Source organism: Fundulus heteroclitus, chromosome 7 (genome assembly GCF_011125445.2).
Source record: "Fundulus heteroclitus isolate FHET01 chromosome 7, MU-UCD_Fhet_4.1, whole genome shotgun sequence".
NCBI lineage: Eukaryota > Metazoa > Chordata > Actinopteri > Cyprinodontiformes > Fundulidae > Fundulus > Fundulus heteroclitus.
The window spans coordinates 21,430,288-21,456,187 of NC_046367.1; the positions used below are offsets into that span (position 1 = coordinate 21,430,288).

The window sequence follows — 25,900 nt, forward strand, 5'->3', positions numbered from 1 at the left end:
TGAGCAGCCTGAGCATCACCTGCTACAGCTAAATGCAACATCTCTACACCGCGTCCTTTGCTGTGTTGTGAGCCGTTAACGTGCATGACCGTGTATTCACAATCCTGTTGAGTTCTCGTGTATATAAAGAAACCTGCAACTGAAATGATGTACAGATTTTGCACTGGTTGTCCCTCATGTCACTTTTTCCAGTTCTTGTAAATAAACAGTCATCCTTAAACGGAATATGTCTTTTATTTTATTTTATTTAAAACTCCAAATGACATTTACGCAGATTTCTGACAAACTAAATGTCTAAACTGATATGCTTTTTATCATCAGGTGTTTCGATGCTGGGGTTTAATTTCAGGTTTCTGAAGGTGGAAAACTGGCGTAGCCACAATCTAACACTATGAGAAGGAATGAAAATTTTAATTCAGTTTAGATTTTAAAGATGCAAGACTCCCATGGCTGCTTTGGCCTTTACTGAGAATTCTGGGTTTTTTTTGGTTTTTTTTGCACATCTCTAACTTCCACAAACACTTGAAGTGCTTCATGTTCAAGCTGCACACTTATCTAGTGAAACATACTGTAGTTTTACAGTAAGTTGTGTAAATCTGCAGCTAGTTTTCCTGGAGTTCTTCTCAGTTCTTTAACAAGAAACGCTTTCTGTATCACACGTACATGTGCAACTAAAAATGGCAGAAAAACTATAAGCCGCCGTTCAGACCGTCACGTTGAGATATAAGGAGCCGTAAACCTTAAAGGAAAAACGGGGAGCATTGATCAGATGCTGCCAAGAGGCTTGTGGTAACTCTGGCGGAGCTGCAGAAATCCACAGCTCAGGTGGGAGACTGTCAACAGGACGACTCATTCTTTCCCTTTTATCTCTTCTTTCACCTCTTCTCTTTTTTTTCTCTTCTTGTTCACAGGACGACTCCTGGTCGTACGCTCCACAAATGCCGTCTTTCTGAGAAAGCAAGTCAGAAGTCCCATTTAAAATTTGCCACAAGCCATGCAGGAGATGCAACATAAAGATGCTTTGTTCAGATGACACCAAGAATGAGTTAATGGCCGACATGCAAAGCATAAACGGCACATAACTGCATAGTGTCCCCACAGAGAGAAACCTAGAGATGCTGGAAGGAAGCTGGATTCAGCCTAACAGAGGCTGACGCCGGAGAGTGAATAAAAGGTGACACTAAACCTGAGCTACAATGCATTGTATTCATGTATTCATGTTAGAATGGCCTAGTCAAAGTCCAGGGGTCCGTTCTTCGTACGTCGCTAACTCAGTTAGCTGGATTTGATTGACGATTTGGCATGACCTTGGATCGTTTGGTTCTTCGAAACGCATCCTGGACTTGCTGTCATAGCAGCATGTGCGCTAGCTTGAACCTGCTCGCTCTCAGGCTTATTTCATGTATACAGGATTAGATCGCAGCTTTAGAAGTGGTGAAGATAGGGAAGTCTGTCCAGCCAGTGCACTTGGACCACCTAGTGGCAGAGGACGGGACAGAATTGTGGAACACCATTTTTTAATGTTTAATAAAAGACGAAACAAATAATGCTTAGTTCCTGTCATTTTATTTAAACAATTATTTATGAAGACAGCAAGTCATCTTTGTCTGCAATAAGAGATAATTATGTAAAGTCAGCAATACTACTGTCAAATGGTGTATTAGAACTTACTCTGAAGGTCCTTTTGAAGCAACTTGATCTCTGGTGCAATGTTTCTATTTTTCACGTTTTGGAGTTCAATTTCTCCTCTTAATTTGTGTTTTTTCAGGTCAAAATAAAACATTTTTTTGTTGAAGAAGCCGTTTATAAGGGGAACGGATGGCACCCTGTGTCATTTTGTGAAAAAAAAAGAAAGGGTGAAACATGCCTTGTGCAACAAAAGTAAAAATAACCAGTTTTTTTCAGGCTTTTTCTTGGTGGCTGTTATAAACAGACAAACATCATTTACCAGTGGCTTTTAAAAAAGAGGAAGAAGTTGCTTTTTAAAATAAAAGTATAATAATTAAAGGCTACCATTTTGTAGAATATTCTTGTATTTCACTTTTACTTGTCCCCATGTTCTAGTGGGTCCCGTGGAGGCTCTGACATAAAAGAACAAAATAAATATGAAATTATTAAAATGCAAAAATTCATACTGTAGAAAGTGATAGAAACATCTACCATGGACAGTATTTACGCATTTAATTTGTCTATTTTTTTGCCATGCCCTCTCTCCTGGCTTTAAGCAGACTTTGAAGGTGTTCCCTGTCGTTTTAATTAATGACTCAAATTCAGGCATAACCTTCCATTAAAAGCTCTTGTTCTGCTTGGAGAAAAACTGTGGGCTGTTCTTTGACCATGCTGACCAGCCAATAGCAGCGCTGCTGATCATTGTTTCTACTATCGATACATTTCCTCTTTTAAACAAACGCATGAACGTGCAGTTGTCTCAGATAACTCAATCCAGCCATACTAATCATAAACAACAGGTGTGTTCGAAGAACCCAATTAGCCAGATCAGGATTAGCCGGATGAAATCATCTTGGATGTCTCATTTGATCTCGGATGTTTTAAGCAACGTACGAAGAAGGGACCCCAGGCCTAGATCCAATAGGGAATCCATGGCAAGGCTTGAAAATGGATGCTACCCATAGAGACTGAGCTATTTTGGAAAGGAATGGGCAGATTTCAGTCTCCAGATGTGCACAGGTGTTAGAGACAGAAGCCAAGAGACCGTCAGCTCTAACTGGAGCTGCAGTCGGTCCTGCTGAGTGTGGACTCTACACTGAAGTCTGTGGGCCGCCGGACTGGATGGGGCCCAGATGTTTGCTTAGCCATCAGTAAATCCTAGCTGCTTTACTGACCTGATTGATTTTAACTGGTTAAACTTTGACTTACAGCACACTGGACTAACAGACCAAGCTCTCCCAGGCAGCAGTTACACAAGACGCCAAAAGTCAGTTTAGAAATGTTTTATTAGGGTAGATGAGCAGCTATAAGGCTGCGTGTGTGATGCAGACAAAAGGAGCCGCCAGTGCAGAGCAGATCTTTTAAAACATGCACATGGACCCGCTCTTTACTTCCTGTTAATGTTCGGACAAATACTAGAAGCCAGGTGGAGGTGTATGGTGCATTTAAAAACAAGCTTATTTTTTTTTTAAAACGATCCATCTTTCTCACCAGTACAATACGTCATAACAGTGTTAAATGAGAACAAAGGCAGAACATTGCTGTTTTTATTCACTGTTCATTGGGCCAGGCGGAGCGAGCTATCTGTTATAAGCCCTCTCCTTCTTGGCCCTCTCCAGGGCCTTGTCCATGGTCTTTTCATTCTCCCCCCGGCACTTGGGGCAGTACCACTTGCCTTTGGGCTTGTGATGGAGCCCGACGCAGGAGAAGTGAAACCACTCGATTGGACATTCGTCGTTGTCGCAGCCGATCATCTCTCCGTAGGAAACCTGCTCACACAGGCAGTACGTCGGCTCGTCTGGATCTATGGGCAGGTCGGGCGGCGACACTTCCCTCTCAGACTTCCCTTTGGATCGCTTCTTCTTCTTAGAAGACATTTTGGCCCTCTTCTCCCGAGAAGCGCCCGCTTCCTCGGAATGGTCCAGACCGCCGTAGCTTTCCCGGTTCTCTCCGTTCTTCTGACGCCTCGAGCGCTTCCCGCCGGCTTTGTCGCCGCCCAGGGAACCCGGGGTGACCTCGTCTCGTTTCTTGTCGTGGTGGCCGGATTTGCCCGGAGTGACCGTCGCCGAAAGGGACGACATCAGGGAGACGGACGCGGGGCTCAGGGGCGTCGCCGTAGTAACGTGGCTTTCTTGGACTTCTTGAGAGGAGAGGAGAAGCTCAGAGTGCCAGTCTATCTGTCGGGTTCGGTTCTCCACCAGCTCCACCTGAAACAAAGAGCATGGTCAAAGCGTTTGGTGAACCTGATGCCGAACGCAAACCGTTCAGCGGCGTGCCGGTTCTCTGCGGGTCATGGAGGAACAATCAATTAACCGCAGGTGGTTTCGTTTTTACACCAGCACCAACCTACTATTTCAGTGCTAACATTTAACTGTGAGCAAAATGCCCTGAAGAATGTCACATTAGAAAAGAGTAGCAAAGTTTTGACTTTTAATCCTGTTTATAGAATAAAAAAAATGAGGGCTTTGTTTGACATCTAAGCCAGACCCAGTTTTAGAACCACTGGCTCTGATCTAAGACAGTCTGGGTGATAAGAAAGCAGCAAAATGCTACGGCGTTATCTCACTCAGGAAATGCGTCATTTTTTTTTTTGCTTTGATTTTTTTTTTTTTCATTTTCCCTAAATAAACATGATTACATGCTAAAGTGTTGAATTAAGAGAAAAAATAGAGAAAAACTCAAAGTCCAAACCAATCAATGAGCTTTACCAAGATTCAGACACAATGGAACAATTCAAACGTTGAGAAAGGATGAAATTTCTATCCATCCACCCATCCAGAAAATTAATTCTGTATATTTATGTTTTTACATAACAGAATTATGAATAAAGTACTGAAAATTCATTTTCTCCTTTGATACTTATCTACTCCTGGAAGATGATAAAAGCAAATTAGAGCCTTCTCCAGACTCTGGGGGAACTCTGATTTTAAAATGTTATATTTTTCCAGTTTAAATTCTTTATACCGTATTGTTTGGACCATAAAGCGTGCACTAAATATTCTTCCCAAGTGTGTAATATCACTCCGCCCCTCCAGGTACACAGCTCTCATCCCCCCGACAGAGATGATAGCTCTCTCTGTCGGGGGGGACAGAGTGTAATAATAATTAAAACCGCAAGCGGTGATGAGCGGCCCTCGCAGCAAAGCGCCGCTCTGGCCTATTGGCCACCGCTGGGATTTGCGCACCGCCGGCCGCCCGCCACCGCAGATGCTGTCACGCATTTTGCCCGCCCGTCCACTGGGCGATTCACACGAACGTGTTCGGCAGCGCTCCCCCACGACTCACAAAAAATCTGGTGCAGATCGCTCGATGCAGCGAGGAGATACAGCCGTTGAATAATGAAAATGCATTTGGCCACCGGACCGGACTAAATCGTTCGGCGGGCCGAATTCGGCTTACTTGCTATTTCATGTGTCTAAGGGTTTTGTTTCTTGCATTAAGACAGCTTTTATGAAAGTTTAACATCTAAATTGGTGGATACACACCCAAAAGTAATGTAAAAGTAACACTTTAGCAATTGGACTATTGCCAAAGGAACACTTTAGCAATATCGCGGGGGTAGCAGCTTTATAAAGGAGGCCCAGACATTCCTCTCCCCAGCCACTTGGGCCAGCTTCTCTGGGGGAATCCCAAGGCGTTCCCAGGCCAGCCGAGAGACATAGTACCTCCAGCGTGTCCTGGGTCTTCCCCTGGGCCTCCTCCCGGTGGGACGTGCCCAGAACACCTCACCAGGGAGGCATCCAGGAGGCATCCTAACCAGATGCACAAGCCACCTCAACTGGCTCCTCTCAACATGAAGAAGCAGTGGCTCTACTCTGAGTCCTCCCCAGATGACTGAGCTCCTCACCTTATCTCTAAGGGAGAGCTCACACACACTATGGAGAAAACTCATTTCGGGATGTTGTATCCGGGATCTCGTTCTTTCGACCCAAAGCTCGTGACCATAGATGAGGGTAGGAACGTAGATCGACCGGTAAATCGAGAGCTTCGCCTTTTGGCTCAGCTGTCTCTTCACCACAACGGACCGGTACAGCGCCCGCTTCACAGCAGACGCTGCACCAATCCGCCTGTCGATCTCCCGCTCCATCTTCCCCTCATTCATGAACAAGACCCCAAGATACTTGAACTTCTCCACTAGAAGCTGGCTCTTTGGACTTTCCTTTTTTAAAAAGCTTATAGTTAGAGTGGCTCGTGTTACCCTGAGCTACCTCTATAGTTATGCTGCTATACGTTTAGGCTACTGCAGGACATCAGGATCTATTGTTCTTCAATTTTGAATGACTGTTGTCATTTCAGCTTTTAACTTTTTGATTTTTTTTTTTCTTCATAGTAGGTACACCTGGTCTGGCGTTCTGTTAGCTGTGGCATCATCCAGGGAAGACCCGCTACTACCATCTAATGTAGAACTTCTGTGCTTTTTTGTCTCTCTTGTTGTGTCTCTGCTCTGTCTTCTGTAAACCCCAGTCAGTCGAGGCAGATGACCGTTCATACTGAGCCCGGTTCTGCTGGAGGTTTTTCCTTCCCGTTAATGGGAAGTTTTTTCCCCGCTGTTGCTTCATGCTTGCTCAGTAGGTAGGATTGCTGCAAAGCCATGGACAATGCAGACGACTCTCCCTGTGGCTCTACGCTTCTTCAAGAGAGAATGCTACTTGTCAAGACTTTGATGCAATGAACTGGGTTCCCTTATATAGGAATTTTTTTGACCAATGTGTATAATCTGACCCAATCTGTATAATCTGATTGATTTTGACTTTGGAAAGTGCCTTGAGATGATATATTTCATGAATTGGCGCTATATAAATAACATTGAATTGAATCATCTCTTTAGACCAAGTAAACTATCACATTTTATGAGACAGTTATCTCATTTTAAAGATATAATCATCTGTTATTACTCTTAGCAGGTTAAAGCTCCATAAAAATTTTAGACCAGCTTTTAGTTCCACTCTTTTATTATGCACATCTAGGCTACCTATAAATGTAAAGTATGGCATGCCAAAAAACATTTTCAACAAAAGGCAATTTTAGTAATTGCCTTGCAATTTTATATCTAAGCATCAAAAATTATAATATTTCACCAATTTTCACAGCAAGATGGAAATAACGACTATCCAACATTTTAAGATTTTGTAAAAACTTTTTTCCTTTTTTACCTACCTTTTGAAATTAATATTTGTTTCTACTTCTCCAAAATTATACTTCAAGAAAACTATTGTTCTGTCCTGGGGCCATATGCAGCTAGACAGCTAGGACAAAAGTTCCCCACACAAAGCTTCCTTTTCTTGCGTTGTCTGAATAACCTTTGTTCCCAAATCTGGCTTTAAACATTCTTTTTGTAAAAAGACGAATATTTTCCAAAGCAGAAGCGTGTAGAACAAATTCAACTTCAATATTAGCAGTTTCCCTAGCTTCATCGCTGAAAAGCAGCTTTTACCAGAGCAAAATACGTCAAAGATCTTTTATTTAAGGTGAGAGCACTCACTATCTCACGTAATTCACATAGAGATCTAACAAAGTTGTGATGTCTCACTCTGATTAAATATGAACCCAAAACGTTTCTAACTGTTTTTAGCATGGATTTCCTCTGAGTAATAATTAATTTATATCTTATTTATGTAATGTATTCACGACATGAATTCCTTGCTGTCTTAACAAAAGGCAGAACAACTATAACGTTACTTTCTATAATTATTACAGGTTGTGCTGAGATGTCAAATTCTGGAGAGTGCTTAGACACCCTGACACACAAATATGGATTAACTTCATTTCATGTGCACTCGTGAACTTGTTTTAGTTGATTTAGTTTTCTTGATGTACTGTAGAGCGTGATGAGGTCTGTTGTGGTATTGTGTGCACTGGATTGAGGGGACAGTTGGTGTTGTCTGTCAAACCCAATCTTCTTAAGCTGCAAATTCAGTAAAGTTACAAGTTTTCTTGCAACCTCTCATATGGAACTAGTCTAAAAAATAAATAAACTGATAATTAGAAGATCAGTTTGTACATCCACACCAACTCTAGAACCAAAGCCGTATTCAGCTGGAACTTATCCTGACAAAATGTCCCAATTCAGTCAAATAAACTCCAAAAGCTTAGAGGAGATCATTCAGCAGCTAAGTTCCTCCTCATGCTGTCTTGATGCTCTACCTACAGTTTTCCTTAAGAAAGTTTTGCCTGTCATAGCGTCTGATTTGACTCAGATAATAAACACGTCCCTTCTGTCAGGTGTTTTCCCCCCAGTCCCTGAAAACAGCAATTATCAAACCACTGTTAAAAAAGAACAATTTAGACAAACTACTACTCCAGAACTACAGGCCAATCTCAAAGCTCCCATTTATCAGTAAGATTATTGAAAAAGCTGTGTTTCAACAATAAAACACCTTCTTAACAACGACCAGCCACTTTGACGTTTTCCAGTCTGGCTTCCGTGCTCACCACAGTACAGAGACCGCCCTTATCAAGGTGTTTAATGACATCCATATAAATACAGACTGCGGAAAAACCACCATGATGGTTCTGTTGGACCTCAGTGCAGCATTTGATACTGTTGATCACTGCATTCTGTTAGAGCCCCTGGAGAACTGGGTCGGCCTCTGTGGTACATCTCTCCACTGGTTTAAATCCTACTTAAAGGACAGGGACTTTTTTGTATCAGTAGGTAACTTTACATCGAAGATTACAAAAACCACATGTGGGGTTCCCCAAGGGTCCATCCTGGGCCCCTCCTATTCAATATCTACATGCTCCTCTAGCTCAGATCATAAGAAATAACATCAACTACCATAACTATGCAGACGACACACAGTTCTACATCACCATGTCACCAGGTGACTATGAACCAGTTCAAGCACTGAGTAAATGCCTAGAAGAAATCAATACGTGGATGTGCCAAAATTTTCTTCAGTTGAATAAAAACAAAACAGACGTAATAATTTTTGGACCAATAGAGGAGAGATCAAAGGTTAGCACACAGCTTCAGTCGCTTCAGCTAGGAACCACTGATGAGGCCCGAAATCTGGGAGTAGTAATGGTCTCAGACCTGAACCTCCAAAAGCATCTAAAGACAGTTACAAGGTCAGCTTTCTATCACCTGAAAAACATTTCCAGGTATAAAGGACTAATGTCTCAGCAGGATCTGGAAAAACTAATCCATGCATTTATAATTAGTAGAATTGATTACTGCAACGGTGTTTTTACAGGTCTGCCTAAAAAGTGGATCAGACAGCTGCAGCTGATCCAGAACGCTGTTGCCCACGTCCTCACTAAGACTAAGAAAGTAGAGCACATCACCCCAGTTCTAAAGTCCTTCCATGGCTCCCTGTATATCAAAGAATAGACTTTAAAAACTTCTGTTCGTCTATAAATCCCTGAATGGCTTAGCACCTAAATACATCAGACTTGTTATCCGTGTATCAACCATCCAGACCATTAAGGTCTTCTGGCTCTAGCCTACTCTGCATACCTAGAACCAGAACTAAACAAGGAGAAGCAGCATTTAGTTCTTATGCTCCACTGATCTGGAACAAACTTCCAGAAAATTGTAAAGGTGCGGAAAGCCTGAGTTCCTTTAAATCAAGATTAAAAACACATTTGTTTAGGATTGCCTTCAACTGTTCTAGTTAACTGAATCACCACTTTTTTGTTCTTTTTTCTATCTACATTTTATTCCTACTTGCTTTTATTCTGTTTTATGTTGCTATATTTTAATCATGTAAAGCACTTTGCATTGTCTTTGTACTGAATTGTGCTATATAAATAAATTTGCCTTGCCTTGCCTTACTGAACAAGACAACTTGGTTTGTGGTTTATTTGTGGTCTCTTGCTGCCACCTGGTGGACAGGTTTGAGCAAATAATGCTGTCAAAAGATTAAAAATATATGGTTTGATGTGACTTCCCCACGCCACCACGCCGCCCTGCTCCATGGAATCCACTTGGGGCTGGAATCCACAACACACCAATATGTCTTCTGTCTCTTGACACAGTTTCATGTTGATTAGCTCAGAGGGGTAACATAGCGACCGCTTACAACAAAACATGACACTTCCTGTTGTCAGGGGGCGTGGCCTAAGCAATGTCATCATTTGACCATTGGATATTGTAGGAGACCCGATGATGATCAATCACAGAAAGTTTGGTGCCTCTGTGTGTGTCTGTGTAGGAGATATAACAGTTTTATTTTTTGTGGCGAGTAGGTGAACTTTGACCCCTGCTAACGCCCCTTCAACATGCTCAAAAACTCACCGTTTTGATAACTTTTAATTGGGCATGCCTTATGATCAGACTGACCGAGTTTCAGGCCGCTCGCTAAAAATCCTTAGGAGGAGTTCGATCAAATACCAATGCTGTAAATGTCAAAAATGGGGTCAAAATACGACCTTCAATCTAAAATGGCCAACTTCCTGTGATACTTGCACTATGACATCAATTGTAAATTCTGAGCGTCGTGGTGAGTTCTACAACTGTACCAAATTTCATGTCTCTATGATGAAGTAAGTGAATAGCAAAGGGTCCTTTGAAAATTGCTAGGTGGCGCCGTTGAGGCATTTTTCTTTTGATTTTTGTGACGACCTTAAAATACAAAATTTTTAAACAGTCTTCTTGCATCTGCCAAGTTTGGTGAGTTTTTGAGTATGATAAAGCCCCCAAAAAGGCCCCTCTTTAGGGGGGCAGAATAAAAATAATAATAATAATAATAAGAAACAACACAGAAACAATAGGCCTTCGCAGCGCTTCGCTGCTCGGGCCTAATAATAATAATAATAACAACAACAATTGAACTTTATTGATCTCACAATGGAGAAATTCACTTCTGCATCTTAACCCATCCCCTTGGGGAGCAGTGGGCTGCCACTGTGGGAGCAATCGGGGGTTAAGGGTCTTGCTCAGGGACCCAGAGTGCAGGCGCTGGGGATCAAACCGGGTACTTACAACCTTCTCAGACCACAAGCGCACTGCTCTAACCACTAGGCCAACACCTCCCCAGGCAGTGTAGGTGGACTACACTGCCTTGTTTCTAACATAAGGCCAAATTAAACTTTTATATTGAATTAAATTACTTGGTTTATTGTTGCTAGCGCGTACTCCGGGCGCGGGCTGCCTTACATGAATGCTCTTCTAGTTTAGACATTACAGTCAGGCAGTCTCTTAGACAGCTCAGGCTCCAGGGGCTGTAAGGTTTTCGTTGCTAATGAAAGTCGTACTTACACATTTTAACAGATTTATGAGCGCATTTTACCACATAAAATCAGCCAATAAGCACAACAGTAATAATTTATAAAGGTACACCGGATGCACCACCAATTTTTGAGAAAACGTATGTGCACCTTCTAGTCCAAAAATTACGGTACCTTTCAGTTTCCTCTTTTCCTATCAAAATGTTTGTATTAGAGAAAGTTTCCACCAATTGTTTCTTATCTGCATGTATATGCATTATTTATGGAACATAAAGCCTGAAAGGGAAAACATTTTAACTTTCAATGCTGCAAACATGTTTCTGAAAGAAAACTTTTCTTTTTTTTAAAAAAATTGAAGATTAAATTGAAGACTTTAAATATAAAATTAAGAAAAATGACTTAAGTTCCACCTTTTATGTACAGTCAATGTGTAAAAACTCTGGTTCTTTGATCTATTTTAGAAGAAGGAATACAGAGATATAAAACCCCCATCCCCATGTTCTCCGAGTACATTGGCCCCATACTGACCCCCAGGCCTCGCTGTCCTTATCAGCTGCACACGGTCGCGTTTGGGGATTTTCCACTGCAGAGCTGCAGATCTTTGAACATACCATTTGGCCGGCAATCTGGATCTTTTCGTCTCCAAGCTCCTGACTGCGGATCAGCGCCCTCTGGATGGAGAGCTGAAGCTTGCGCCTCTGAAGCAAGTCTAGTTCCCTGCGATACCGCTCGTATGCGTCGTCGAGCTCCTTGAGTGCGTCTGCACGGAAAGAATCAAGTATGAAAATTAAATCCCTAGTTACTCATCCTTAAAGAGCATTGTCTCGTCTGTCTTCTGTGTTTCCTGCAATTTAGCTGTTTATTTCTCACTAAGAAAGCTTGAGAAAGTGGGCTCTATGATTGTTGACCATTCCTCTAAAACGTTACAGACTATCTGTTTTTATGGGTGAGCTCAAGCTGAAATGGATCGATTTACAGAGATGCGTAAAAACCCAGCCCGGGTTGAGGTTCTGCACCTTGATACTTTGCATCGATTTCCCTCATAAGGGACACGCTCCTCTGCAAGTCGAAGGGTAGCGACTCCACTAGGTCCAGGTACTCCTCAACATAATTCACCACCACATGGCTGGGGTCACCACTGGCCGGGTTCAACATTGCGGCTCCTTTTTCGCCCCCACGACACTCCAAGTCCTGCAGAGAGCAAACTAGTATTACTGAACAACTCGCTGGAAATGTAGCGCTGCATGCAACAACAATATATATATATATATATATATATATATATATATATATATATATATATATATATATATATATATATATATATATATATATATATATATATATATAAAAATGGGACCTTCAGCTAGGGCTGAATATAGGGACTATATTGTTTATATTGAAGACGGTCTATATCCTGTTATACCTTTGTGTTCCAGTAGGTATTTTCTGGATGCATTCCCAAAGCGGAGCGTTGCGTCGTGCGGCTTGAAAGGGGCCGTTCGACAAGCTAATAAAAGCTAGCGCTAGCTAATGTGGTTCAGGAGGTTTATAGATGCGCTGAAGTGCGTTCAGGAGCTTTATTGACTTTTCTATGTTGCTCTCAAACATGCGCATTGAACAGACCATTATGCTCATAAAAAAAAAATGAGCATGACAGTCTAATTTTAGCGTAACTTTGACTTCTCCTTTTCACGCTGTATACTGTAATAATGACGGTTACACACTTCTTTCAGTGTTCCTCTCCTAGACAAACCCACTAAACTGAGTTACTGCCATCAACTCTCGCTCCGTCTTTCCTTTCCTACAGAAAGTACTCCTAGGCCAGCACATCTTTTGTTTTTTGTGTGCGGTAGATGCTTCTGTGAACGGGGAGTTGTTCCTCTCCACTGTCACCACATGCTTGCTCTGGAAGAGGAACTGTTGAAAAGTCAACCACTGTCTGGGCTTCCTTAGATGCATACATTTTTTACCAACTTGCCTCATGTAATCACAATTAAAATTGTCTACATGACTGAATGGACATTTTATTTTTTAATCAGACTTTTGAAGTTCATATTTTCTGTTTAGATTTTTTTGCTTTTATTGTATAATGTGATTTATGTCTGAGTCTGTGCATTTGTTTTTATTTTGACCCTGTTTACTGTACAGCACCTTGGTCCTCGGGAAATTTTAAAGTGCTTTACAAATAAAGTTGGACTGGACTAATTCATATTTCTATATAGCCACGTATGAGTGGAACCTATTTTACTTGTAAAGACCCTTTAATAACAGTTTGAATATTTGTGCAAACGGTTATTGGGTTATCGCAACAGCAAACAGGCTCAAGTCTCTCAGATTTAAGCCTGTTTGCTGTTAATTGGCCCCGATGTGTACTTTCTTATAGATCAAGGCTGCACATTAGATTGTAAATTCATTGTTGCGCTGCATGGAATATCAATATTTCAAAGACTCAATTAAATATAAATTATTTAGCATTTCAGCTCTACATTGATAATGTACTTGGTGGCACTTCTGTAATTTAGCATAAACATATTAGGCCATTTAGAGACCGCTTGTTGCGTATGCTTGCAATGAACTTAAGGCAGAAAGAAGCTAACACTGTCGACTTAACATTTGAATATTTATTGCATATAAACTTATTTATCACTACACTCACCAACATCATTGCATATTGAACGTATTCCTGTTTCTCAGCCCCTATAATAGATGTTTTACCTACTGTTTTCGATAGAAAATAACTAAATAAAATAAAAATAAAACGTATGAGCCGCGCTTTTCACTGCCAAGACGGGAAACAAACAACTACAATAGTCGTGTAGCAAAAGTTCTCGTAAACTCTCGCGTTGTCTCGCCATGAACCACAAACAGACGCGTTACCACGAAACGAGCCTGAGATTTGGTCGGAGGTCTTGTTGTGCGAAACGGTGACCGAGCCAAAAGGTCTCCCACGAAAAGTAGCCCTCAAACCTCTCGACTCTCTCAGTAATTTGGAACCCGGCTTCAACAGCGTGAAATCAGGAATAATTTTAAATTGAATCGTTAGCTAGCTTAAAAAAGCTCGCATGTAGCGCTAAAGCTTTTATAATTATAACTATAGACATGAACGTTAACCTAAAATCTTACACATCGCGTTGAATTAGATAACCTAAATGTGGGTAGCTTGACATGTTTCACCCGCTGTTACTTAAATAAGCCAAGTAAATGAGAAATATTAATGCAGCCACTTTAAATTTAGTTGTTTTTTTATTCTGGTGCAACTCTCAGCTAAGTTAGCATGCTAGCTTAAACCGTTAAGCGAAACGTGGCACAAACACGGACAAAAACAAAGCCCGCAGCTCAAGGCGCGTCGCTTGTAAACACGGCGCAGAAAAGCTCACCTGGATGCGCTTAGTTCTCCTCCGGTAGCCTCGTTTCCTCGACGCTAACGTCAGGTTATTATGTGTAACTACAGAGGAGAGCCGAGCAGAGGCGCGTCCCTCCTTGAAAAACCCAACGACCCCGAATAGTTTGGGAGGTGCGCATGCGCAACCTTTCCTGTCACCAGACAGAGGGGATGGATGGTTGTAGGTTGCAGTTTCCAGTCCCGCTGCATTTCACGCCACCGTAAACGCTCAATAAGAAGCCCCGATCTGCCACTGAAACGCGTTCTCCCCTCAGTGTGATGCAACGTGCATTGGATAATATGCTTGATTATCTTTTGGCTCCTTTGCACTGTCACGATGTGCCGTGTTACTGTGTAAAAACGCCCCATCTATAGGTCAGATTGATGCCAGTTGAAAATATTTTTTTAAGTCGTGAGAAATTACCAAAAATATTCAAGGTTATTTTTTTATGACATTGTGAAATGTGAGTTTTTATTATTGCTGGAAAAACTACAGCCATGGTTTAAACACTGCTAAATACTAACAGAACTACAACATTATCCTACCCCTTTGTTCTTTTAAACTATCACAAGCAAACCTGGCCTTCACTAAATTAAAATTTAAAACCTGTTTTACTTTATGACCACGTGCTATAGAATAAGGATATTTAACTTACTTGAGAGCTTAAGCAAGTTGTTGGTGAAGATTCTCAGTCATCCAGGTCATGAGCAATCCAAAAAAAGGTTAAAAAAACAAAACGACTGAATTTCTATTCTGAATCTGAAGACGTTTTGCTTCCCATCCAGGAAGCTTTCTCAAATGGAGAAGTCCATTTGTTTTATTTTTATTTTTTTTAACCTTTTTTGGATTAATTTAAGCAAGTGAAATGTAACCATCCATTTAAATGTGTTTTTCCGCATGAAATATACACCCCCTGCAACAAACGAGCTTGTAGTAAATACATGTAGCCCCCTGAACAGATTTATATTGTAGGTTTGTGAGAAAATCAATAGTTCTCACTATTGCTCAAAAACAAGGAATTTGTATTTTTGTTACAGTGGCTGAGTTTTCTCAGCAAAAAACACAAATCGTGGTGTAAACAAATGCCACCAGCAGATTTCTTGGAGAGAAAAAAAAAATTGAACTAATGAACAACTGTTCACATTTAACTTACCCAAAATTAAGACCTATTAATAAAAAATTGGATGTATACATTTTGAGGTCCTAAATTAAGATGATAGAATTTGAGACATAAGGCCTTGGGAAAACCCCAGTAAATGTTAATTACATCTTTACAAACATCTTGGTATTATTAGCTGGTACATTGATTTCTGGCTAACATTTGAGCAGGAGTTGGAATATTTTCTAAACATAAGTTTTAAGTTTATTTATAATTATAGCTGAAATTCTCTGGAGACAAAAGCTTCCTTGTTTGATAGTAAAATCAGTTCAAGTCTACTAATATGTGGCTACAGAGCAATAAACACATAGTACCAACCACATTTATTGACACCTCTTGAAAGAATGTATAAAAATAAAAAATACTGACTCGTTTTTTTTATCCATTTTTTTGCAGTAGCTTAATCTCACACTTGTGCAGCCTAAAACCTGTGGATGCCTACCAAGTTGGGATTCCATATTTGTTGTTGACACTCACACTTTTGCAACTGTATAACCTTTACAACCTTACACTTTATGTGTATTAATTCAATTTTGTTAAATATTTAATAATAATATTACTATGAACATGTATTTTAAATACTTTATATCGCCACCCTGTGGCTGTCTCTTGCTAAAACCTGCTGTGACACTAAACACTTAAATCCCCAACCCAAAGTCTAATTTATTATATATATATATATATATATATATATATATATATATATATATATATATATATATATATATATATATATATATATATATATATATATATATATATATATATATAAAGTGACAGGAAAAAAAAAAACAAATAAATAAATCAAACAAGCTCAATAATTACTGATTTTATTTAGCCAACTCAGGCTTCTGTGTAAACTATGAAGAATTTGGCTTCAACATATTTGGTGTGAACATTTTTTTTGCGTTTTTCTATCCAGTGTCAGCAATAAAGTCAGGCGCTTGCTGGATTTTATTCCCGGTTTATTCAAAACAACGTGTGCGTGTAGTGTACATACATCTACCAAACTCCCACCGGCGCTCTTGCGGCCTACCTGAAGAAAGCTCATTATTTTAATATTAAACGTCTACGCCGCTACTAGGCCGGTGACTGTTTCAGCTCTCAAACAGCTTCCTGAAGGCGGGACCGATCTCCTGGATCATGTCTGAGGTGGTGGTGGACCTGCCGTGCCGCTGGAACGCCTGGTTGTTGCACTGTCTGGTGAGCGAACAGGCGCCGAACGCTGCGACCACCGATGGGTTCATACTGAGAGGGGACCAAAGAAAACAAAGAGGGGGGGGGAGGGAGGGAGGGATTAAGAAACACAAAGGCAGGCAGACAACGCTGTAGCTTTTTAGGGGTTAGTGCAGTCATTTTTTTTTTTTGGCCTTAGCTGTGAGATTCTTCGCTATAACCAGCTGTAATGTAGGTCCTGGGTATACGGATAGAAGCGAGTTCTTCACCCTCTGATCAGTCCTGCTGTTGAAGCAGCATGAGCCCAGTGTGCCATGACTCCCATAGATCCAGACAGGAGGTCCCCTTGTCCGCCGCATCTTCTCCCGCTGCCTTCGACGCTGCACGAGTAGACTAAAAGCAACGACCCATAACAGCAGGTTACGGACTGGAGATCTAAAAGCCTCTCTCAGTAACTGAACGGTGAGTCTGGGCGGATGAGGACAAACGCGGAGAGCTGTGTATGGTACCGACCTTTGTTGCCGTCTGAGATGAGATCCTGCTCCCCCTTCAGCACCAAGGTGAGGTTGCCCATAGCGCCGCTGAGCTGCATGACGCTGCGCCTGTGGTCGCTGCCGTTCATGGGCTCATGGTGCTGGAGCATGACAGAACCACGGCTGAATTCAACATGCTGAGAACTCACCCGATAACAGATCTGACACAGGAAAGAAAAACAACAACAACTCACCAGAGCCTCAAACAGCCTGGTGAACTCCATGAAGTTAGGAGTAAGGATGGCCTTCTGGTAACCGTGAATGACAGAGGGTTGCTGTGAAATGAGCCACAATCCGTCCTGTGGAGAACCAAAGCATATTCTTTTGACCTTTCAAACCAAAGCCAGAAGAGCTGCACTTTGGTTTAGACTTACTGCATCGATGACTATAGGGATATCCCTCGCTTTAGACCTCTCAATCACCTCCTGAAAGAAAGAACACGATGCAGATCGGTTTTTAAATGAAATGTTTTTTTTCTCTCCCCACAGAGTTTAAGGATTTTACTGGCTTTAGCAATCAAACCTAACCTCACACTCGCCAGATGGATGTCGTTCTGCCGAGCTCCACACGGCTCCACACATCCATCTGGAATTGCTGCCATTGGGAGCGATTTCAATACCATATAAAATGGACGAGCCAATCAGGATGGATTTTTGTAGATGTGACGTATCAGAGAAGTACTGAGGCTTTAAAGAGACATTGAAGGGAAATAAAAAAAATAAATATGTTCTTGTATGAGCACAAGTACTTTTTTTTAAAAATAATTTCCCTTTAATGTCCCTTTAGGAGCTCCGTAAAGAAGCAACTGTTTGGATTCAGACAACAATGGCGGCTCGCAGCGAGGAAGCAAGCAGTAACATTGATGCTGCTATTTCATCAGTGTTGACCAATCTATGAATATTAATTCTCTAAAAGAACACAAGAGAACGGCTTTGAAATATTTTGTTAGTGGAAACAATGTTTTCACCCTTCTCCCGACCGGGTTTGGCAAGAGCTTGTAGAGCGTCAGTAAAAGATGACGGACAAGTGGTTTATCCAATCATATGCAAGGATTTCTGATAAGGCCCCTCCTTCTGAAATATATCTTCAATGGAGCGATCCTAGATGGATGTGTGGAGCTCTGTGGAACTAAATCCATCTGACGAGAGTCAGGTTAAATCAAACCTGTTGAAACATTTTGTGCAAATAATTGACCGCAGCTTGACAGCTTTGCAGCTGCACAGGTCTCTGTCAGCCTCAGCCGTCCTGAGCAGAGCGACTGCACCCACAGAGTTATTTGCAGCTGTGAACGAGGACAGTTTTCTACCGAATATTTCTTCACAGCTGGACTGGAGCACTTTCCCAGTTATGCCGTTTAAAACCCCGTCTGTTCAGACACACACTGAAGGACCACCCACTGACCGGACGACACTCCTAACCTGGAGTTGTTAACCTGAATGTCTCCCAGTTAAAAAAAAAATAAAAACTGATCCTATGAACCGTACTTTTAAAATCCAAAACTGGTGCTGAGTAATTTAAAATGATTAAACCGCATTCTGAGGGAATGCTATGAAGATTAATTATTTTTTAATCAGAATCACAAAGAGCTTTATTAGGAAGTAGTATCTGACGAGTATGCAGATTTTGCTTTGGTAATAAGCTGTTATACATAGACTACATCACACAACAGGCAAATGTGACCCATGCCTGTCTTTTTGATCGCAGTGTGAACGGCCCAATTCTTTTAAAATCATTTCACACAAAAAATATAAAATCAGATTTGCGCCACTTCCATATGAGGGACTAAATCTGATCTTTTTCAAAGCATCCGCGGTCCCATTTCATCTGTCTTTTCTGTCACTGTCCTGTGCCGATTGTTCCTTACCTTAGACTTGTTAGCATGCGGCCTTAATATTGTCGGCTCCAATTGCTCAAAACATAACACGAAAGAAGTGTTATATAAAACTTTGTACAAAAACAACGAGATCTAGCATTACTTCTGTAAACAATGTGCCGGCATCTGTGTCCTGGTGACGGGGCTTTGTGTTCGTTTGCATGTAAAGCGGCCGGCGGCGATCTGATCACTGGGGACAGATTTCAGTGGTTGGGTGAGTGAATCAATCCCACGTGCCTTGGCTGTTTTCAGTAGGAAGTCGTCTCTGCCCAGACCCGGTCCCACGACGAGGCCATGGAGTCTCGGGAGCCACGTTTCTATTTCTTCCACGGCGTTGGGACTGTCCCTTAACACACGCAAAACAGAGAGACCTGTTACTGGGAACGGACAAATGGAAATAGTAACACTTTTAAAACGGAGTTAAGAACCGAATCACAAACACATGCAGACCGAAAGCAGAGCAAAAAACTAGCCTGTGGGCAGAATGCTACTGTGATAAAAACAACTCATAACTCATTTTGGTTGAATTTCCCTCATTTTCTTGAGACACAAACGCTCGATGGTTCAAAGGGAGGATCATTATGAAGGTGTCATTCCTTCAGGAACACAATGCACTGCAAAAACGGAACTAGAAATAAGTAAAATGTTCTTAAAATCTGTGTATTTGTCCTTGATTTGAGCAGGTAAATAAGATGATTTGCCAATGGAATAAGAATTTTCCACTTAAAATAGGAACAATTCAGCTCAATCATCTTATTTCAAGTGCAGTATGTCTAATTATCTTATTTTAGGGGTCAAAATACACATTCCATTGACAGATAATCTTATTTACCTGCTCAAATCAAGGATAAATACACTAACTTTAAGAACATTTTACTTATTTTTGCAGTGTGTAGCTGATCTGAGCTTGGATTAAATCAACAATAGAACAGGTGCCGGTTAATATTAATGGCCTCTGCTACTAGGAAAGCTCTTGAACTCATCAAACTGAACCGAGCTTTTAGCTAGCGATGACAAGTTACCAGCTTGACGTGAGATCCTTGGCATGATTGGCAGATTTGTACCTGTGGTGCGTCCCGTCACATCATGACAACAACATTGTTCTGGGAACGCATGCAGCTTTAATCACATGTTAGCTTTCCTTTGTCACAGCGATGCCCAGCCAGCGTACTTACAGAACAGGGTGCACTATGAGCTCGGGGCTGTAGGATTTGATCACGGTCGCAGCATCTTTGGTGCAGAACACGTGTGATAAGTCACCCCCCTGCAGGCAATAAAATAAATAAACAAACCCAAAACATAAATGGCTACCTGAAATCTACTCTGGATGTGCAAGATTAGTCCTCAGATCTGCAGCTTACCACTTTCAGTGCAGAGATAGCAGCAAAGTATGGAGCTCCAGTATAACTTAAGGGAGAAAAAAAAAAAAAAGACAGATGACAATATTTAGAACAAATGTTTTCAGCTCTTGGTCAAAGGTGAGGTGTTGGTCCTCGTGTGACGTACTCTTTGCATCCTCCAATGATCCCGATGCGGCCGTCTTGTCCTTTGTGCTTTTTGGACGTCAGCGGAGGAACTATGCTCTTTACCAGTGAGCCGATATCATCATCCATGCCTTTGTGTGACGAAGAGCCCAGACTGTAGTAACGCTGAAAAGCTGAGGGCAATAAAACAAAAGTGAAGCTTTTCAGAGGAAACAGCTCCGGACAAAAGTTTAAATCCACACATCTCTTAAGGGAAGATCAAATATACATTTTTTTGACTTTAATTGGAGATTTCTTCCCCTCCCGGTGGACTGATGAGACGATTTAAAAAGCAGCGATTTAAAAAAAAAAAAAAAAAAAAAAAAAAAAAAAAGAGGTGGACAAGTTTGGATTCATTGAGGATTTTCTCTGATCCACGCAGGATTAAATATAAAGCTCCAACCCCACCGATGGTAGGTCAGGGTTTCCTTGGGAAATAGGCCAATCACATGCTCCCCCGAGGTTCCTGGCAAAATTCTGGCTGCATAGTTGACCACTGAGTTTAGCTCGTGTGGTTTCCCTGCAAATACCCAAGTTTATTCACATTACATGCAATTACAATAGGGTTTAGAAATCACTTTAGATGTGCTTTTAGGGCTTGTGTCCTGTTAAAACAGCCGATTGTGACAAAGTTTCAACCATCTGAAGCCATCAGATAAAAGGAAATTGGCTGTAAACTGTAAAAAAACAGAACCCCCGTTTTTCCAGTCGGACAAAACAAAGATTCAATGAGTTTAGAGAAGTCAAATGGAGGCCTTTTAAAAACCCGTCATGAAGAGGGCCTGATTCACCGCCAGTGGTGATGTTACATTGTTATAAATGGGATGAGACGATGAAGAACATCTACCTTCAAATTCATCTCAAATCAACACTTTAGACACAATTGGGTGCTCCAGCAGGACAAACGTTTCCCCAACATCCAGGCAGAATTGTGTCGAAAGCTTCATAACGCGTGGATTATCTGAAACTAGCTTAAAAAAAACATTTAACCACACATTAGTGCGTGTGTGTGTGTACACATTTTAACCTCTATGTATAATTTTGGGCTGTGTAAAATGAGAAAAAAAAAAACACTAATTAGAATACAGTTGCTGAATATAGCGATCTAGATTATGATGTCCTCAACCACCCTTTGTGAGCTTTAGCATCTTGGCCACTAAAAGTATCCAGGGCAGCTCATCCAACAGGCCTGACATATCAGCGGCATGCAGAATTTGCATTTCTATTGCAATTAAACTGTTTGGACTTTAAATATAATATCCTATTCAAGAGTCATTTGCAATTGTACACCCACTACTCCTGACTGTGGCCATTAGATCCACTGTGCTGCTCCATTTTAGACCATCGGATTACACAAAATCTGTGATCAAGCCAAACTTGTTTTTAAAAATCACTGAAGTTGTTCCTTGCTTTATTAGTCCACCATGAAAAAAAAAGAAATGCTCAAATAAACAATTAAAAAGCCCCAAATTATTGACATCCAGGTCCATAACGAGCGAATAGGAACTTCTGACCGATATTAAGTTTCTGCTTTAGAGAAATTGCTGAATAACCAGGAAACACGTTGATATAATCTATTATGAGGATAGAATGGGGGGGGTGTTACATCACACCTGCACCATCTTTTATTTTCTCCTCGCACACGGCGCCAGACCTGCTACCTAGACCCTGAGGCTCTGCGCTCAGAGGATGGCTGAAATGGTCCGTCTTGAGATGGCCGGACGGGCTGCGGGTACGATGCGATGGGGGGGTGCTGGAGATGACCGGAGGCCGGACGGGAGGGGGCGGCTTGGACTGAGCCGACGAGGACGAGCTGGGTCTGCCTGAGAACATCTGGGCCAGCATCTGGAGCATGTGCAGCTCCCTGGCGTGCTCCGCCTCTCTGCGGCGGTCCTCCGCTTGCAGGCGCTGCTCCTCCGCGCGGTAGAAGTTGTCCTCGGCCTGAGCGCTCTGCTCCAGGAACTGCTCCATCAGCTTCTCCATAGGGAAGTTGGAGCGCCGCTTCCTGGGTCGCTTAGGGGTTCTGGCCGGCAAAGCGCCAGCTGCTTGGCTGCTGTTCGTCGGTTTTGCTGAAATGCCTGGAAAGAAGATTTCAAGACCGTAAGTGAACAAGCACAAACGCATATTTAGATGGTAGAAAATGTTATTTTTAGGTTTTTTTTGGATAGAGACACACCAATCAATAGGCCAGAGATCAGAATTGGTCAATTTTCCTTTGATCTGAAGGCCAAATACTCAAAGCTCTGCAAAAGCACCTACAGCCTGTTCTTTGATATCACGTTTTTAACTTTAATGCAGCTTCATAGAAAGGTTATGGACATGTGATTTGATGCATAAATTGGGATAATCTTGCAGTCCTTTCATTTTCTGATGGATTAAATAAAAGAAAACTACCACCTCTGTCAAACAACCTGCAGCATGTTTTCTCTTTAATGTGCTACACCAGGTGCATCGCAATAAGACAACATAGTCGTCTTTATTTCGGTATTTCAACTCAGAAAGCAAAACTTTTATACAAATTAGTTAAAATACTGACATATTTTAAGGTGTTTCTCTGTTAATTTTGACAATTATGGCTTCCAGATAGTGAAAGGCAAATTTCCCAATATCACTGTCATAAAGCTGGACAGCAGAGGGACGCATGAAGGGCTCTTATAAAAAAAAAAAAAAAAATCCTGTCCCAGACTAAACTAGATGAAACAAGGCGGACCAGCAGCAGCAGTCCGCTCCTTGTGAATCCTGTTGATGTCGCATGTGAACACTTTTTCCCTCCACTTAATTTTCCATTAAAATAGTTGTATACTGGACTCTGTGAGCAGCCAGCTTCTTCTTTAACACTTACCCTTCATGTGGAGGTGACTATCTGCTAGAGAGCCCTGAAGTTAGTCTTCTCCAAGATTGCATAGACCATAATATGTCCATAATGCAACATTGTATTTTTTTAATTGTCTTTTTGTAATACTCCAATTTCCTCAACAATCAGAATTTTTTTTTAACTAGCTGTTATGCATAATCATCAAAATGGACAGAACTAAAAACAGCTGGAGTGTATTTGCATATTCCAAAAAAGGTAGAGGTAAAAAACAAAGCAACTTGACTTGTTTTCCGTAGTTGTAGACGTTTCGCTTCCTCTCCAGGAAGCTTTCAAAAAGTCTGGAGTAATGTGGAGTAACAAGCTTATACAACTGGCAAACAAGTCCAGTTGCTTTGTTTTTTACCTTTTTTTTTTTGGAATGACCATGACCTGGATGACTGAGAATCTTCCCCAGCGTATTTGCATATATTTGTGCCAAGAATCTATACATCTATGAATTGAATTAATGAGAAAATAACTTCCATTTTTTTTGTGACACACCTGCATTACATTGGAATAAACTAAAATAAAAGCAAACTGGCTCTAATTCTAATTAGGACACCGGTGCCGGCCAGGAGAAGGCTGATGGGTGCAAATCTAAAAAAAAAAGAAAAAAGAAAGAAAACATGTCCAGGGTGGAGGGGATGAAGAGGATGTACTCACTGTTGTTGCCTACTGTGACTTTAACTGGGATGGGGATGGGGACCGCCGGGTACTCCAGCTTGACTTCGGTCTCAGCGGGATAGGGACACTCTCCTGCGCTCTCCGGGTAGCCGTCCTGGGCATCCTCTCCGTCCTCCTCCAGCCCGTCCCCGGCCTCCTCCGCTCCCGCCCCGCCGTCCATCAACTCCTGCGGGTCCAGCGCCGGCCGGTTGCTCAGGATCCGCTCCATGACGTCGTAGAACTTGCAGATCTTGTGGTACTGCCCGTTGTTGCGCAGGTTGCCCTCCTTCGCCAGCAGGTACTGCCGCTTGAGGCTTTTGATGCGGACCCTGCATTGCTCCGGGGTCCTCTCGAAGCCCATGGCGCCCAGCCTGCGGGAGACGTCTCGGTAGACGAAGCTGTTACGGAAGTTGCCGTCCAGCGCCGTCTGGATGTCCTGCTCCCCCCAGATGTTCAGCAGGGTCCTGGTCTCTATGTCCGACCACAGGAAGCCCCGCGTCGTGTTGGCTTGCATGGCCGATCCGGCTCACGGCGTGACCCCCCCTTACCCACGGGAGCCGAATGGAGAGGTTCACTCCGCAGACTGCGAGGAATGTCGCGTCTGGCTGCATCCAAGCGGCGCCGCGCAGCTAACCCACACGCCGCTCGGTGGCCATCTTGACGGCTCAGGGCTTATCGGTACAGTCCGAAACTTTAGCTTCATAACAACACGACATGTAGGTCAAGCGCTTGTTTGCTAGCCGCCGCTTGTTTATCCCCCTCTCGTCGCCGCAAAAAAGCGCTCCGCGGAGTGTTTGTTTTAGGCGAACTGAACAGGGAGCAGCTTCCGCGGCGCTCGGCTAACCCGTTAGCATTAGCGGGCAGCTTTCCAAACTGACCTCTGATCAGTCCTCCGAGGTTAACGTTACTTATCTCCGCTCCGGCCCCTCGCGCAGGCTAGGTGTCCGCTGGGTCCTAAAGACCCACCGGGTTGCAGAGAGCTGCTGTCAACTGCGACTACAGGCGTACGGTGACGGCTGCGTTAAGATAAAAGAGCGTATCAGTAAAACAAACAAAACAAAATAAAAACCTCCACGTTACCTTTTTCGTTAAAACAGATGAACGTGGCGACAACCGACAGCGCAACAGTGGCCAACCAAAAGCACAGCTGTGTCTGACTCTGTTGGGGAACCATTGTTTTGGCTAAACGTCAAGAAGCCATTGAGCCTCGCGGCGTCCACGCGCGTGGGGGAGACCCTTCGTGTGGCTCTCAGTCCTTCTTACCTAAACGGGAGACGCGTTTCAACGCTGGGAAGAACGGATAACTCCGGATCATGAGGGCTTCTGACCCGGGGCAGCAGTACAGGAAGAGAGTGGTGGTGATGCGTTCAAAGCCTGTTCGGACACTCCAGCACCATAGCGCCACAAGCAAATGGAGCTCTCCAATGCTGCCAATGGTGGCTGTTGTAGGGCACACAGGGTTATGGGACAGCAAGTAGTTTGTTCAAATTGTAGCAAGAAATCCGTATTTTCCACTCTTTTGGAAAATAAACGTGTTATCACTATTTAAAATATGTTCGGTTTAAGTGCCTTGTTCAGGGGCGCACCAACACGTGACCAGGGGAAGCTGGAATCAAACCTTCAACCTTCCGATTGCAAGATCACTAGTCCCATTGATAGTGTCTTGTGATAGCACAAGGGGAAAAAAATACAGACACAAATACGCTTCTATCCCTCGCGACCTCACATTGGATAGACATGTTAGAAGATGGATGGATGGATGGATGGATGGATGGATGGAAATGCCCTTCTAATAGTCAAATGAGAGAAATTACGTTAGACTTTACTTTATTAGGTCCCTGAAGGGCAATGCGTTTGCAGCAAGTTATAGCAGTAGCAACCGTCACACAAGCAA

The 25,900-nt window shown here is 42.3% G+C and overlaps 2 protein-coding genes across 5 annotated transcripts; both read right to left on the reverse strand.

Annotated features, from left to right (window-relative positions):
- Positions 1–2,936: 2,936 nt before the first annotated feature.
- ing1 (inhibitor of growth family, member 1) lies at positions 2,937–15,840 on the reverse strand. Of its 2 annotated transcripts, none has more exons than XM_012875100.3 (4): positions 14,220–15,840; positions 11,856–12,030; positions 11,451–11,599; positions 2,937–3,875 (listed from the first exon to the last, which is right to left on the reverse strand). In XM_012875100.3, the coding sequence occupies exons 2-4, from the start codon at positions 11,992–11,994 to the stop codon at positions 3,249–3,251; spliced, it is 915 nt and encodes a 304-aa protein (XP_012730554.2). In that variant the 5' UTR covers positions 11,995–12,030; positions 14,220–15,840; the 3' UTR covers positions 2,937–3,248. The 2 variants fall into 2 exon arrangements, with proteins under 2 accessions (XP_012730554.2, XP_035995074.1); XM_036139181.1 differs by having other exon boundaries at positions 11,856–12,027; positions 14,217–15,839.
- A 358-nt stretch (positions 15,841–16,198) lies between these two features.
- naxd (NAD(P)HX dehydratase) lies at positions 16,199–25,409 on the reverse strand. Of its 3 annotated transcripts, XM_012875071.3 has the most exons (11): positions 24,007–25,080; positions 22,103–22,567; positions 20,473–20,623; positions 20,328–20,373; positions 20,142–20,230; positions 19,204–19,312; positions 17,468–17,518; positions 17,288–17,392; positions 17,074–17,194; positions 16,830–16,953; positions 16,199–16,632 (listed from the first exon to the last, which is right to left on the reverse strand). In XM_012875071.3, the coding sequence occupies exons 1-11, from the start codon at positions 24,518–24,520 to the stop codon at positions 16,482–16,484; spliced, it is 1,926 nt and encodes a 641-aa protein (XP_012730525.2). In that variant the 5' UTR covers positions 24,521–25,080; the 3' UTR covers positions 16,199–16,481. The 3 variants fall into 3 exon arrangements, with proteins under 3 accessions (XP_012730525.2, XP_012730527.2, XP_012730526.2); XM_012875073.3 differs by lacking the exons at positions 22,103–22,567; positions 24,007–25,080 and adding an exon at positions 25,270–25,409; XM_012875072.3 differs by lacking the exons at positions 22,103–22,567; positions 24,007–25,080 and adding an exon at positions 25,087–25,262.
- Between the last annotated feature and the right edge of the window lie 491 nt (positions 25,410–25,900).

Bases quoted from the DNA above. Each gene is read 5' to 3' on its own strand.
- ing1 (XM_012875100.3), bottom strand. From the start codon at position 11,994: ATGTTGAACCCGGCCAGTGGTGACCCCAGCCATGTGGTGGTGAATTAT. The intron at 11,600-11,855 runs GTGCAGAACCTC...CTTTCCGTGCAG, and splicing joins AATCGATGCAAAGTATCAAG to ACGCACTCAAGGAGCTCGAC. The intron at 3,876-11,450 runs GTATGTTCAAAG...TCTTTGTTTCAG, and splicing joins TCCAGATTGCCGGCCAAATG to GTGGAGCTGGTGGAGAACCG.
- naxd (XM_012875071.3), bottom strand. From the start codon at position 24,520: ATGCAAGCCAACACGACGCGGGGCTTCCTGTGGTCGGACATAGAGACC. The intron at 20,374-20,472 runs GTACGTCACACG...TTCTCCCTTAAG, and splicing joins ATCATTGGAGGATGCAAAGA to TTATACTGGAGCTCCATACT. The intron at 20,231-20,327 runs GTAAGCTGCAGA...TATTGCCTGCAG, and splicing joins CTATCTCTGCACTGAAAGTG to GGGGGTGACTTATCACACGT.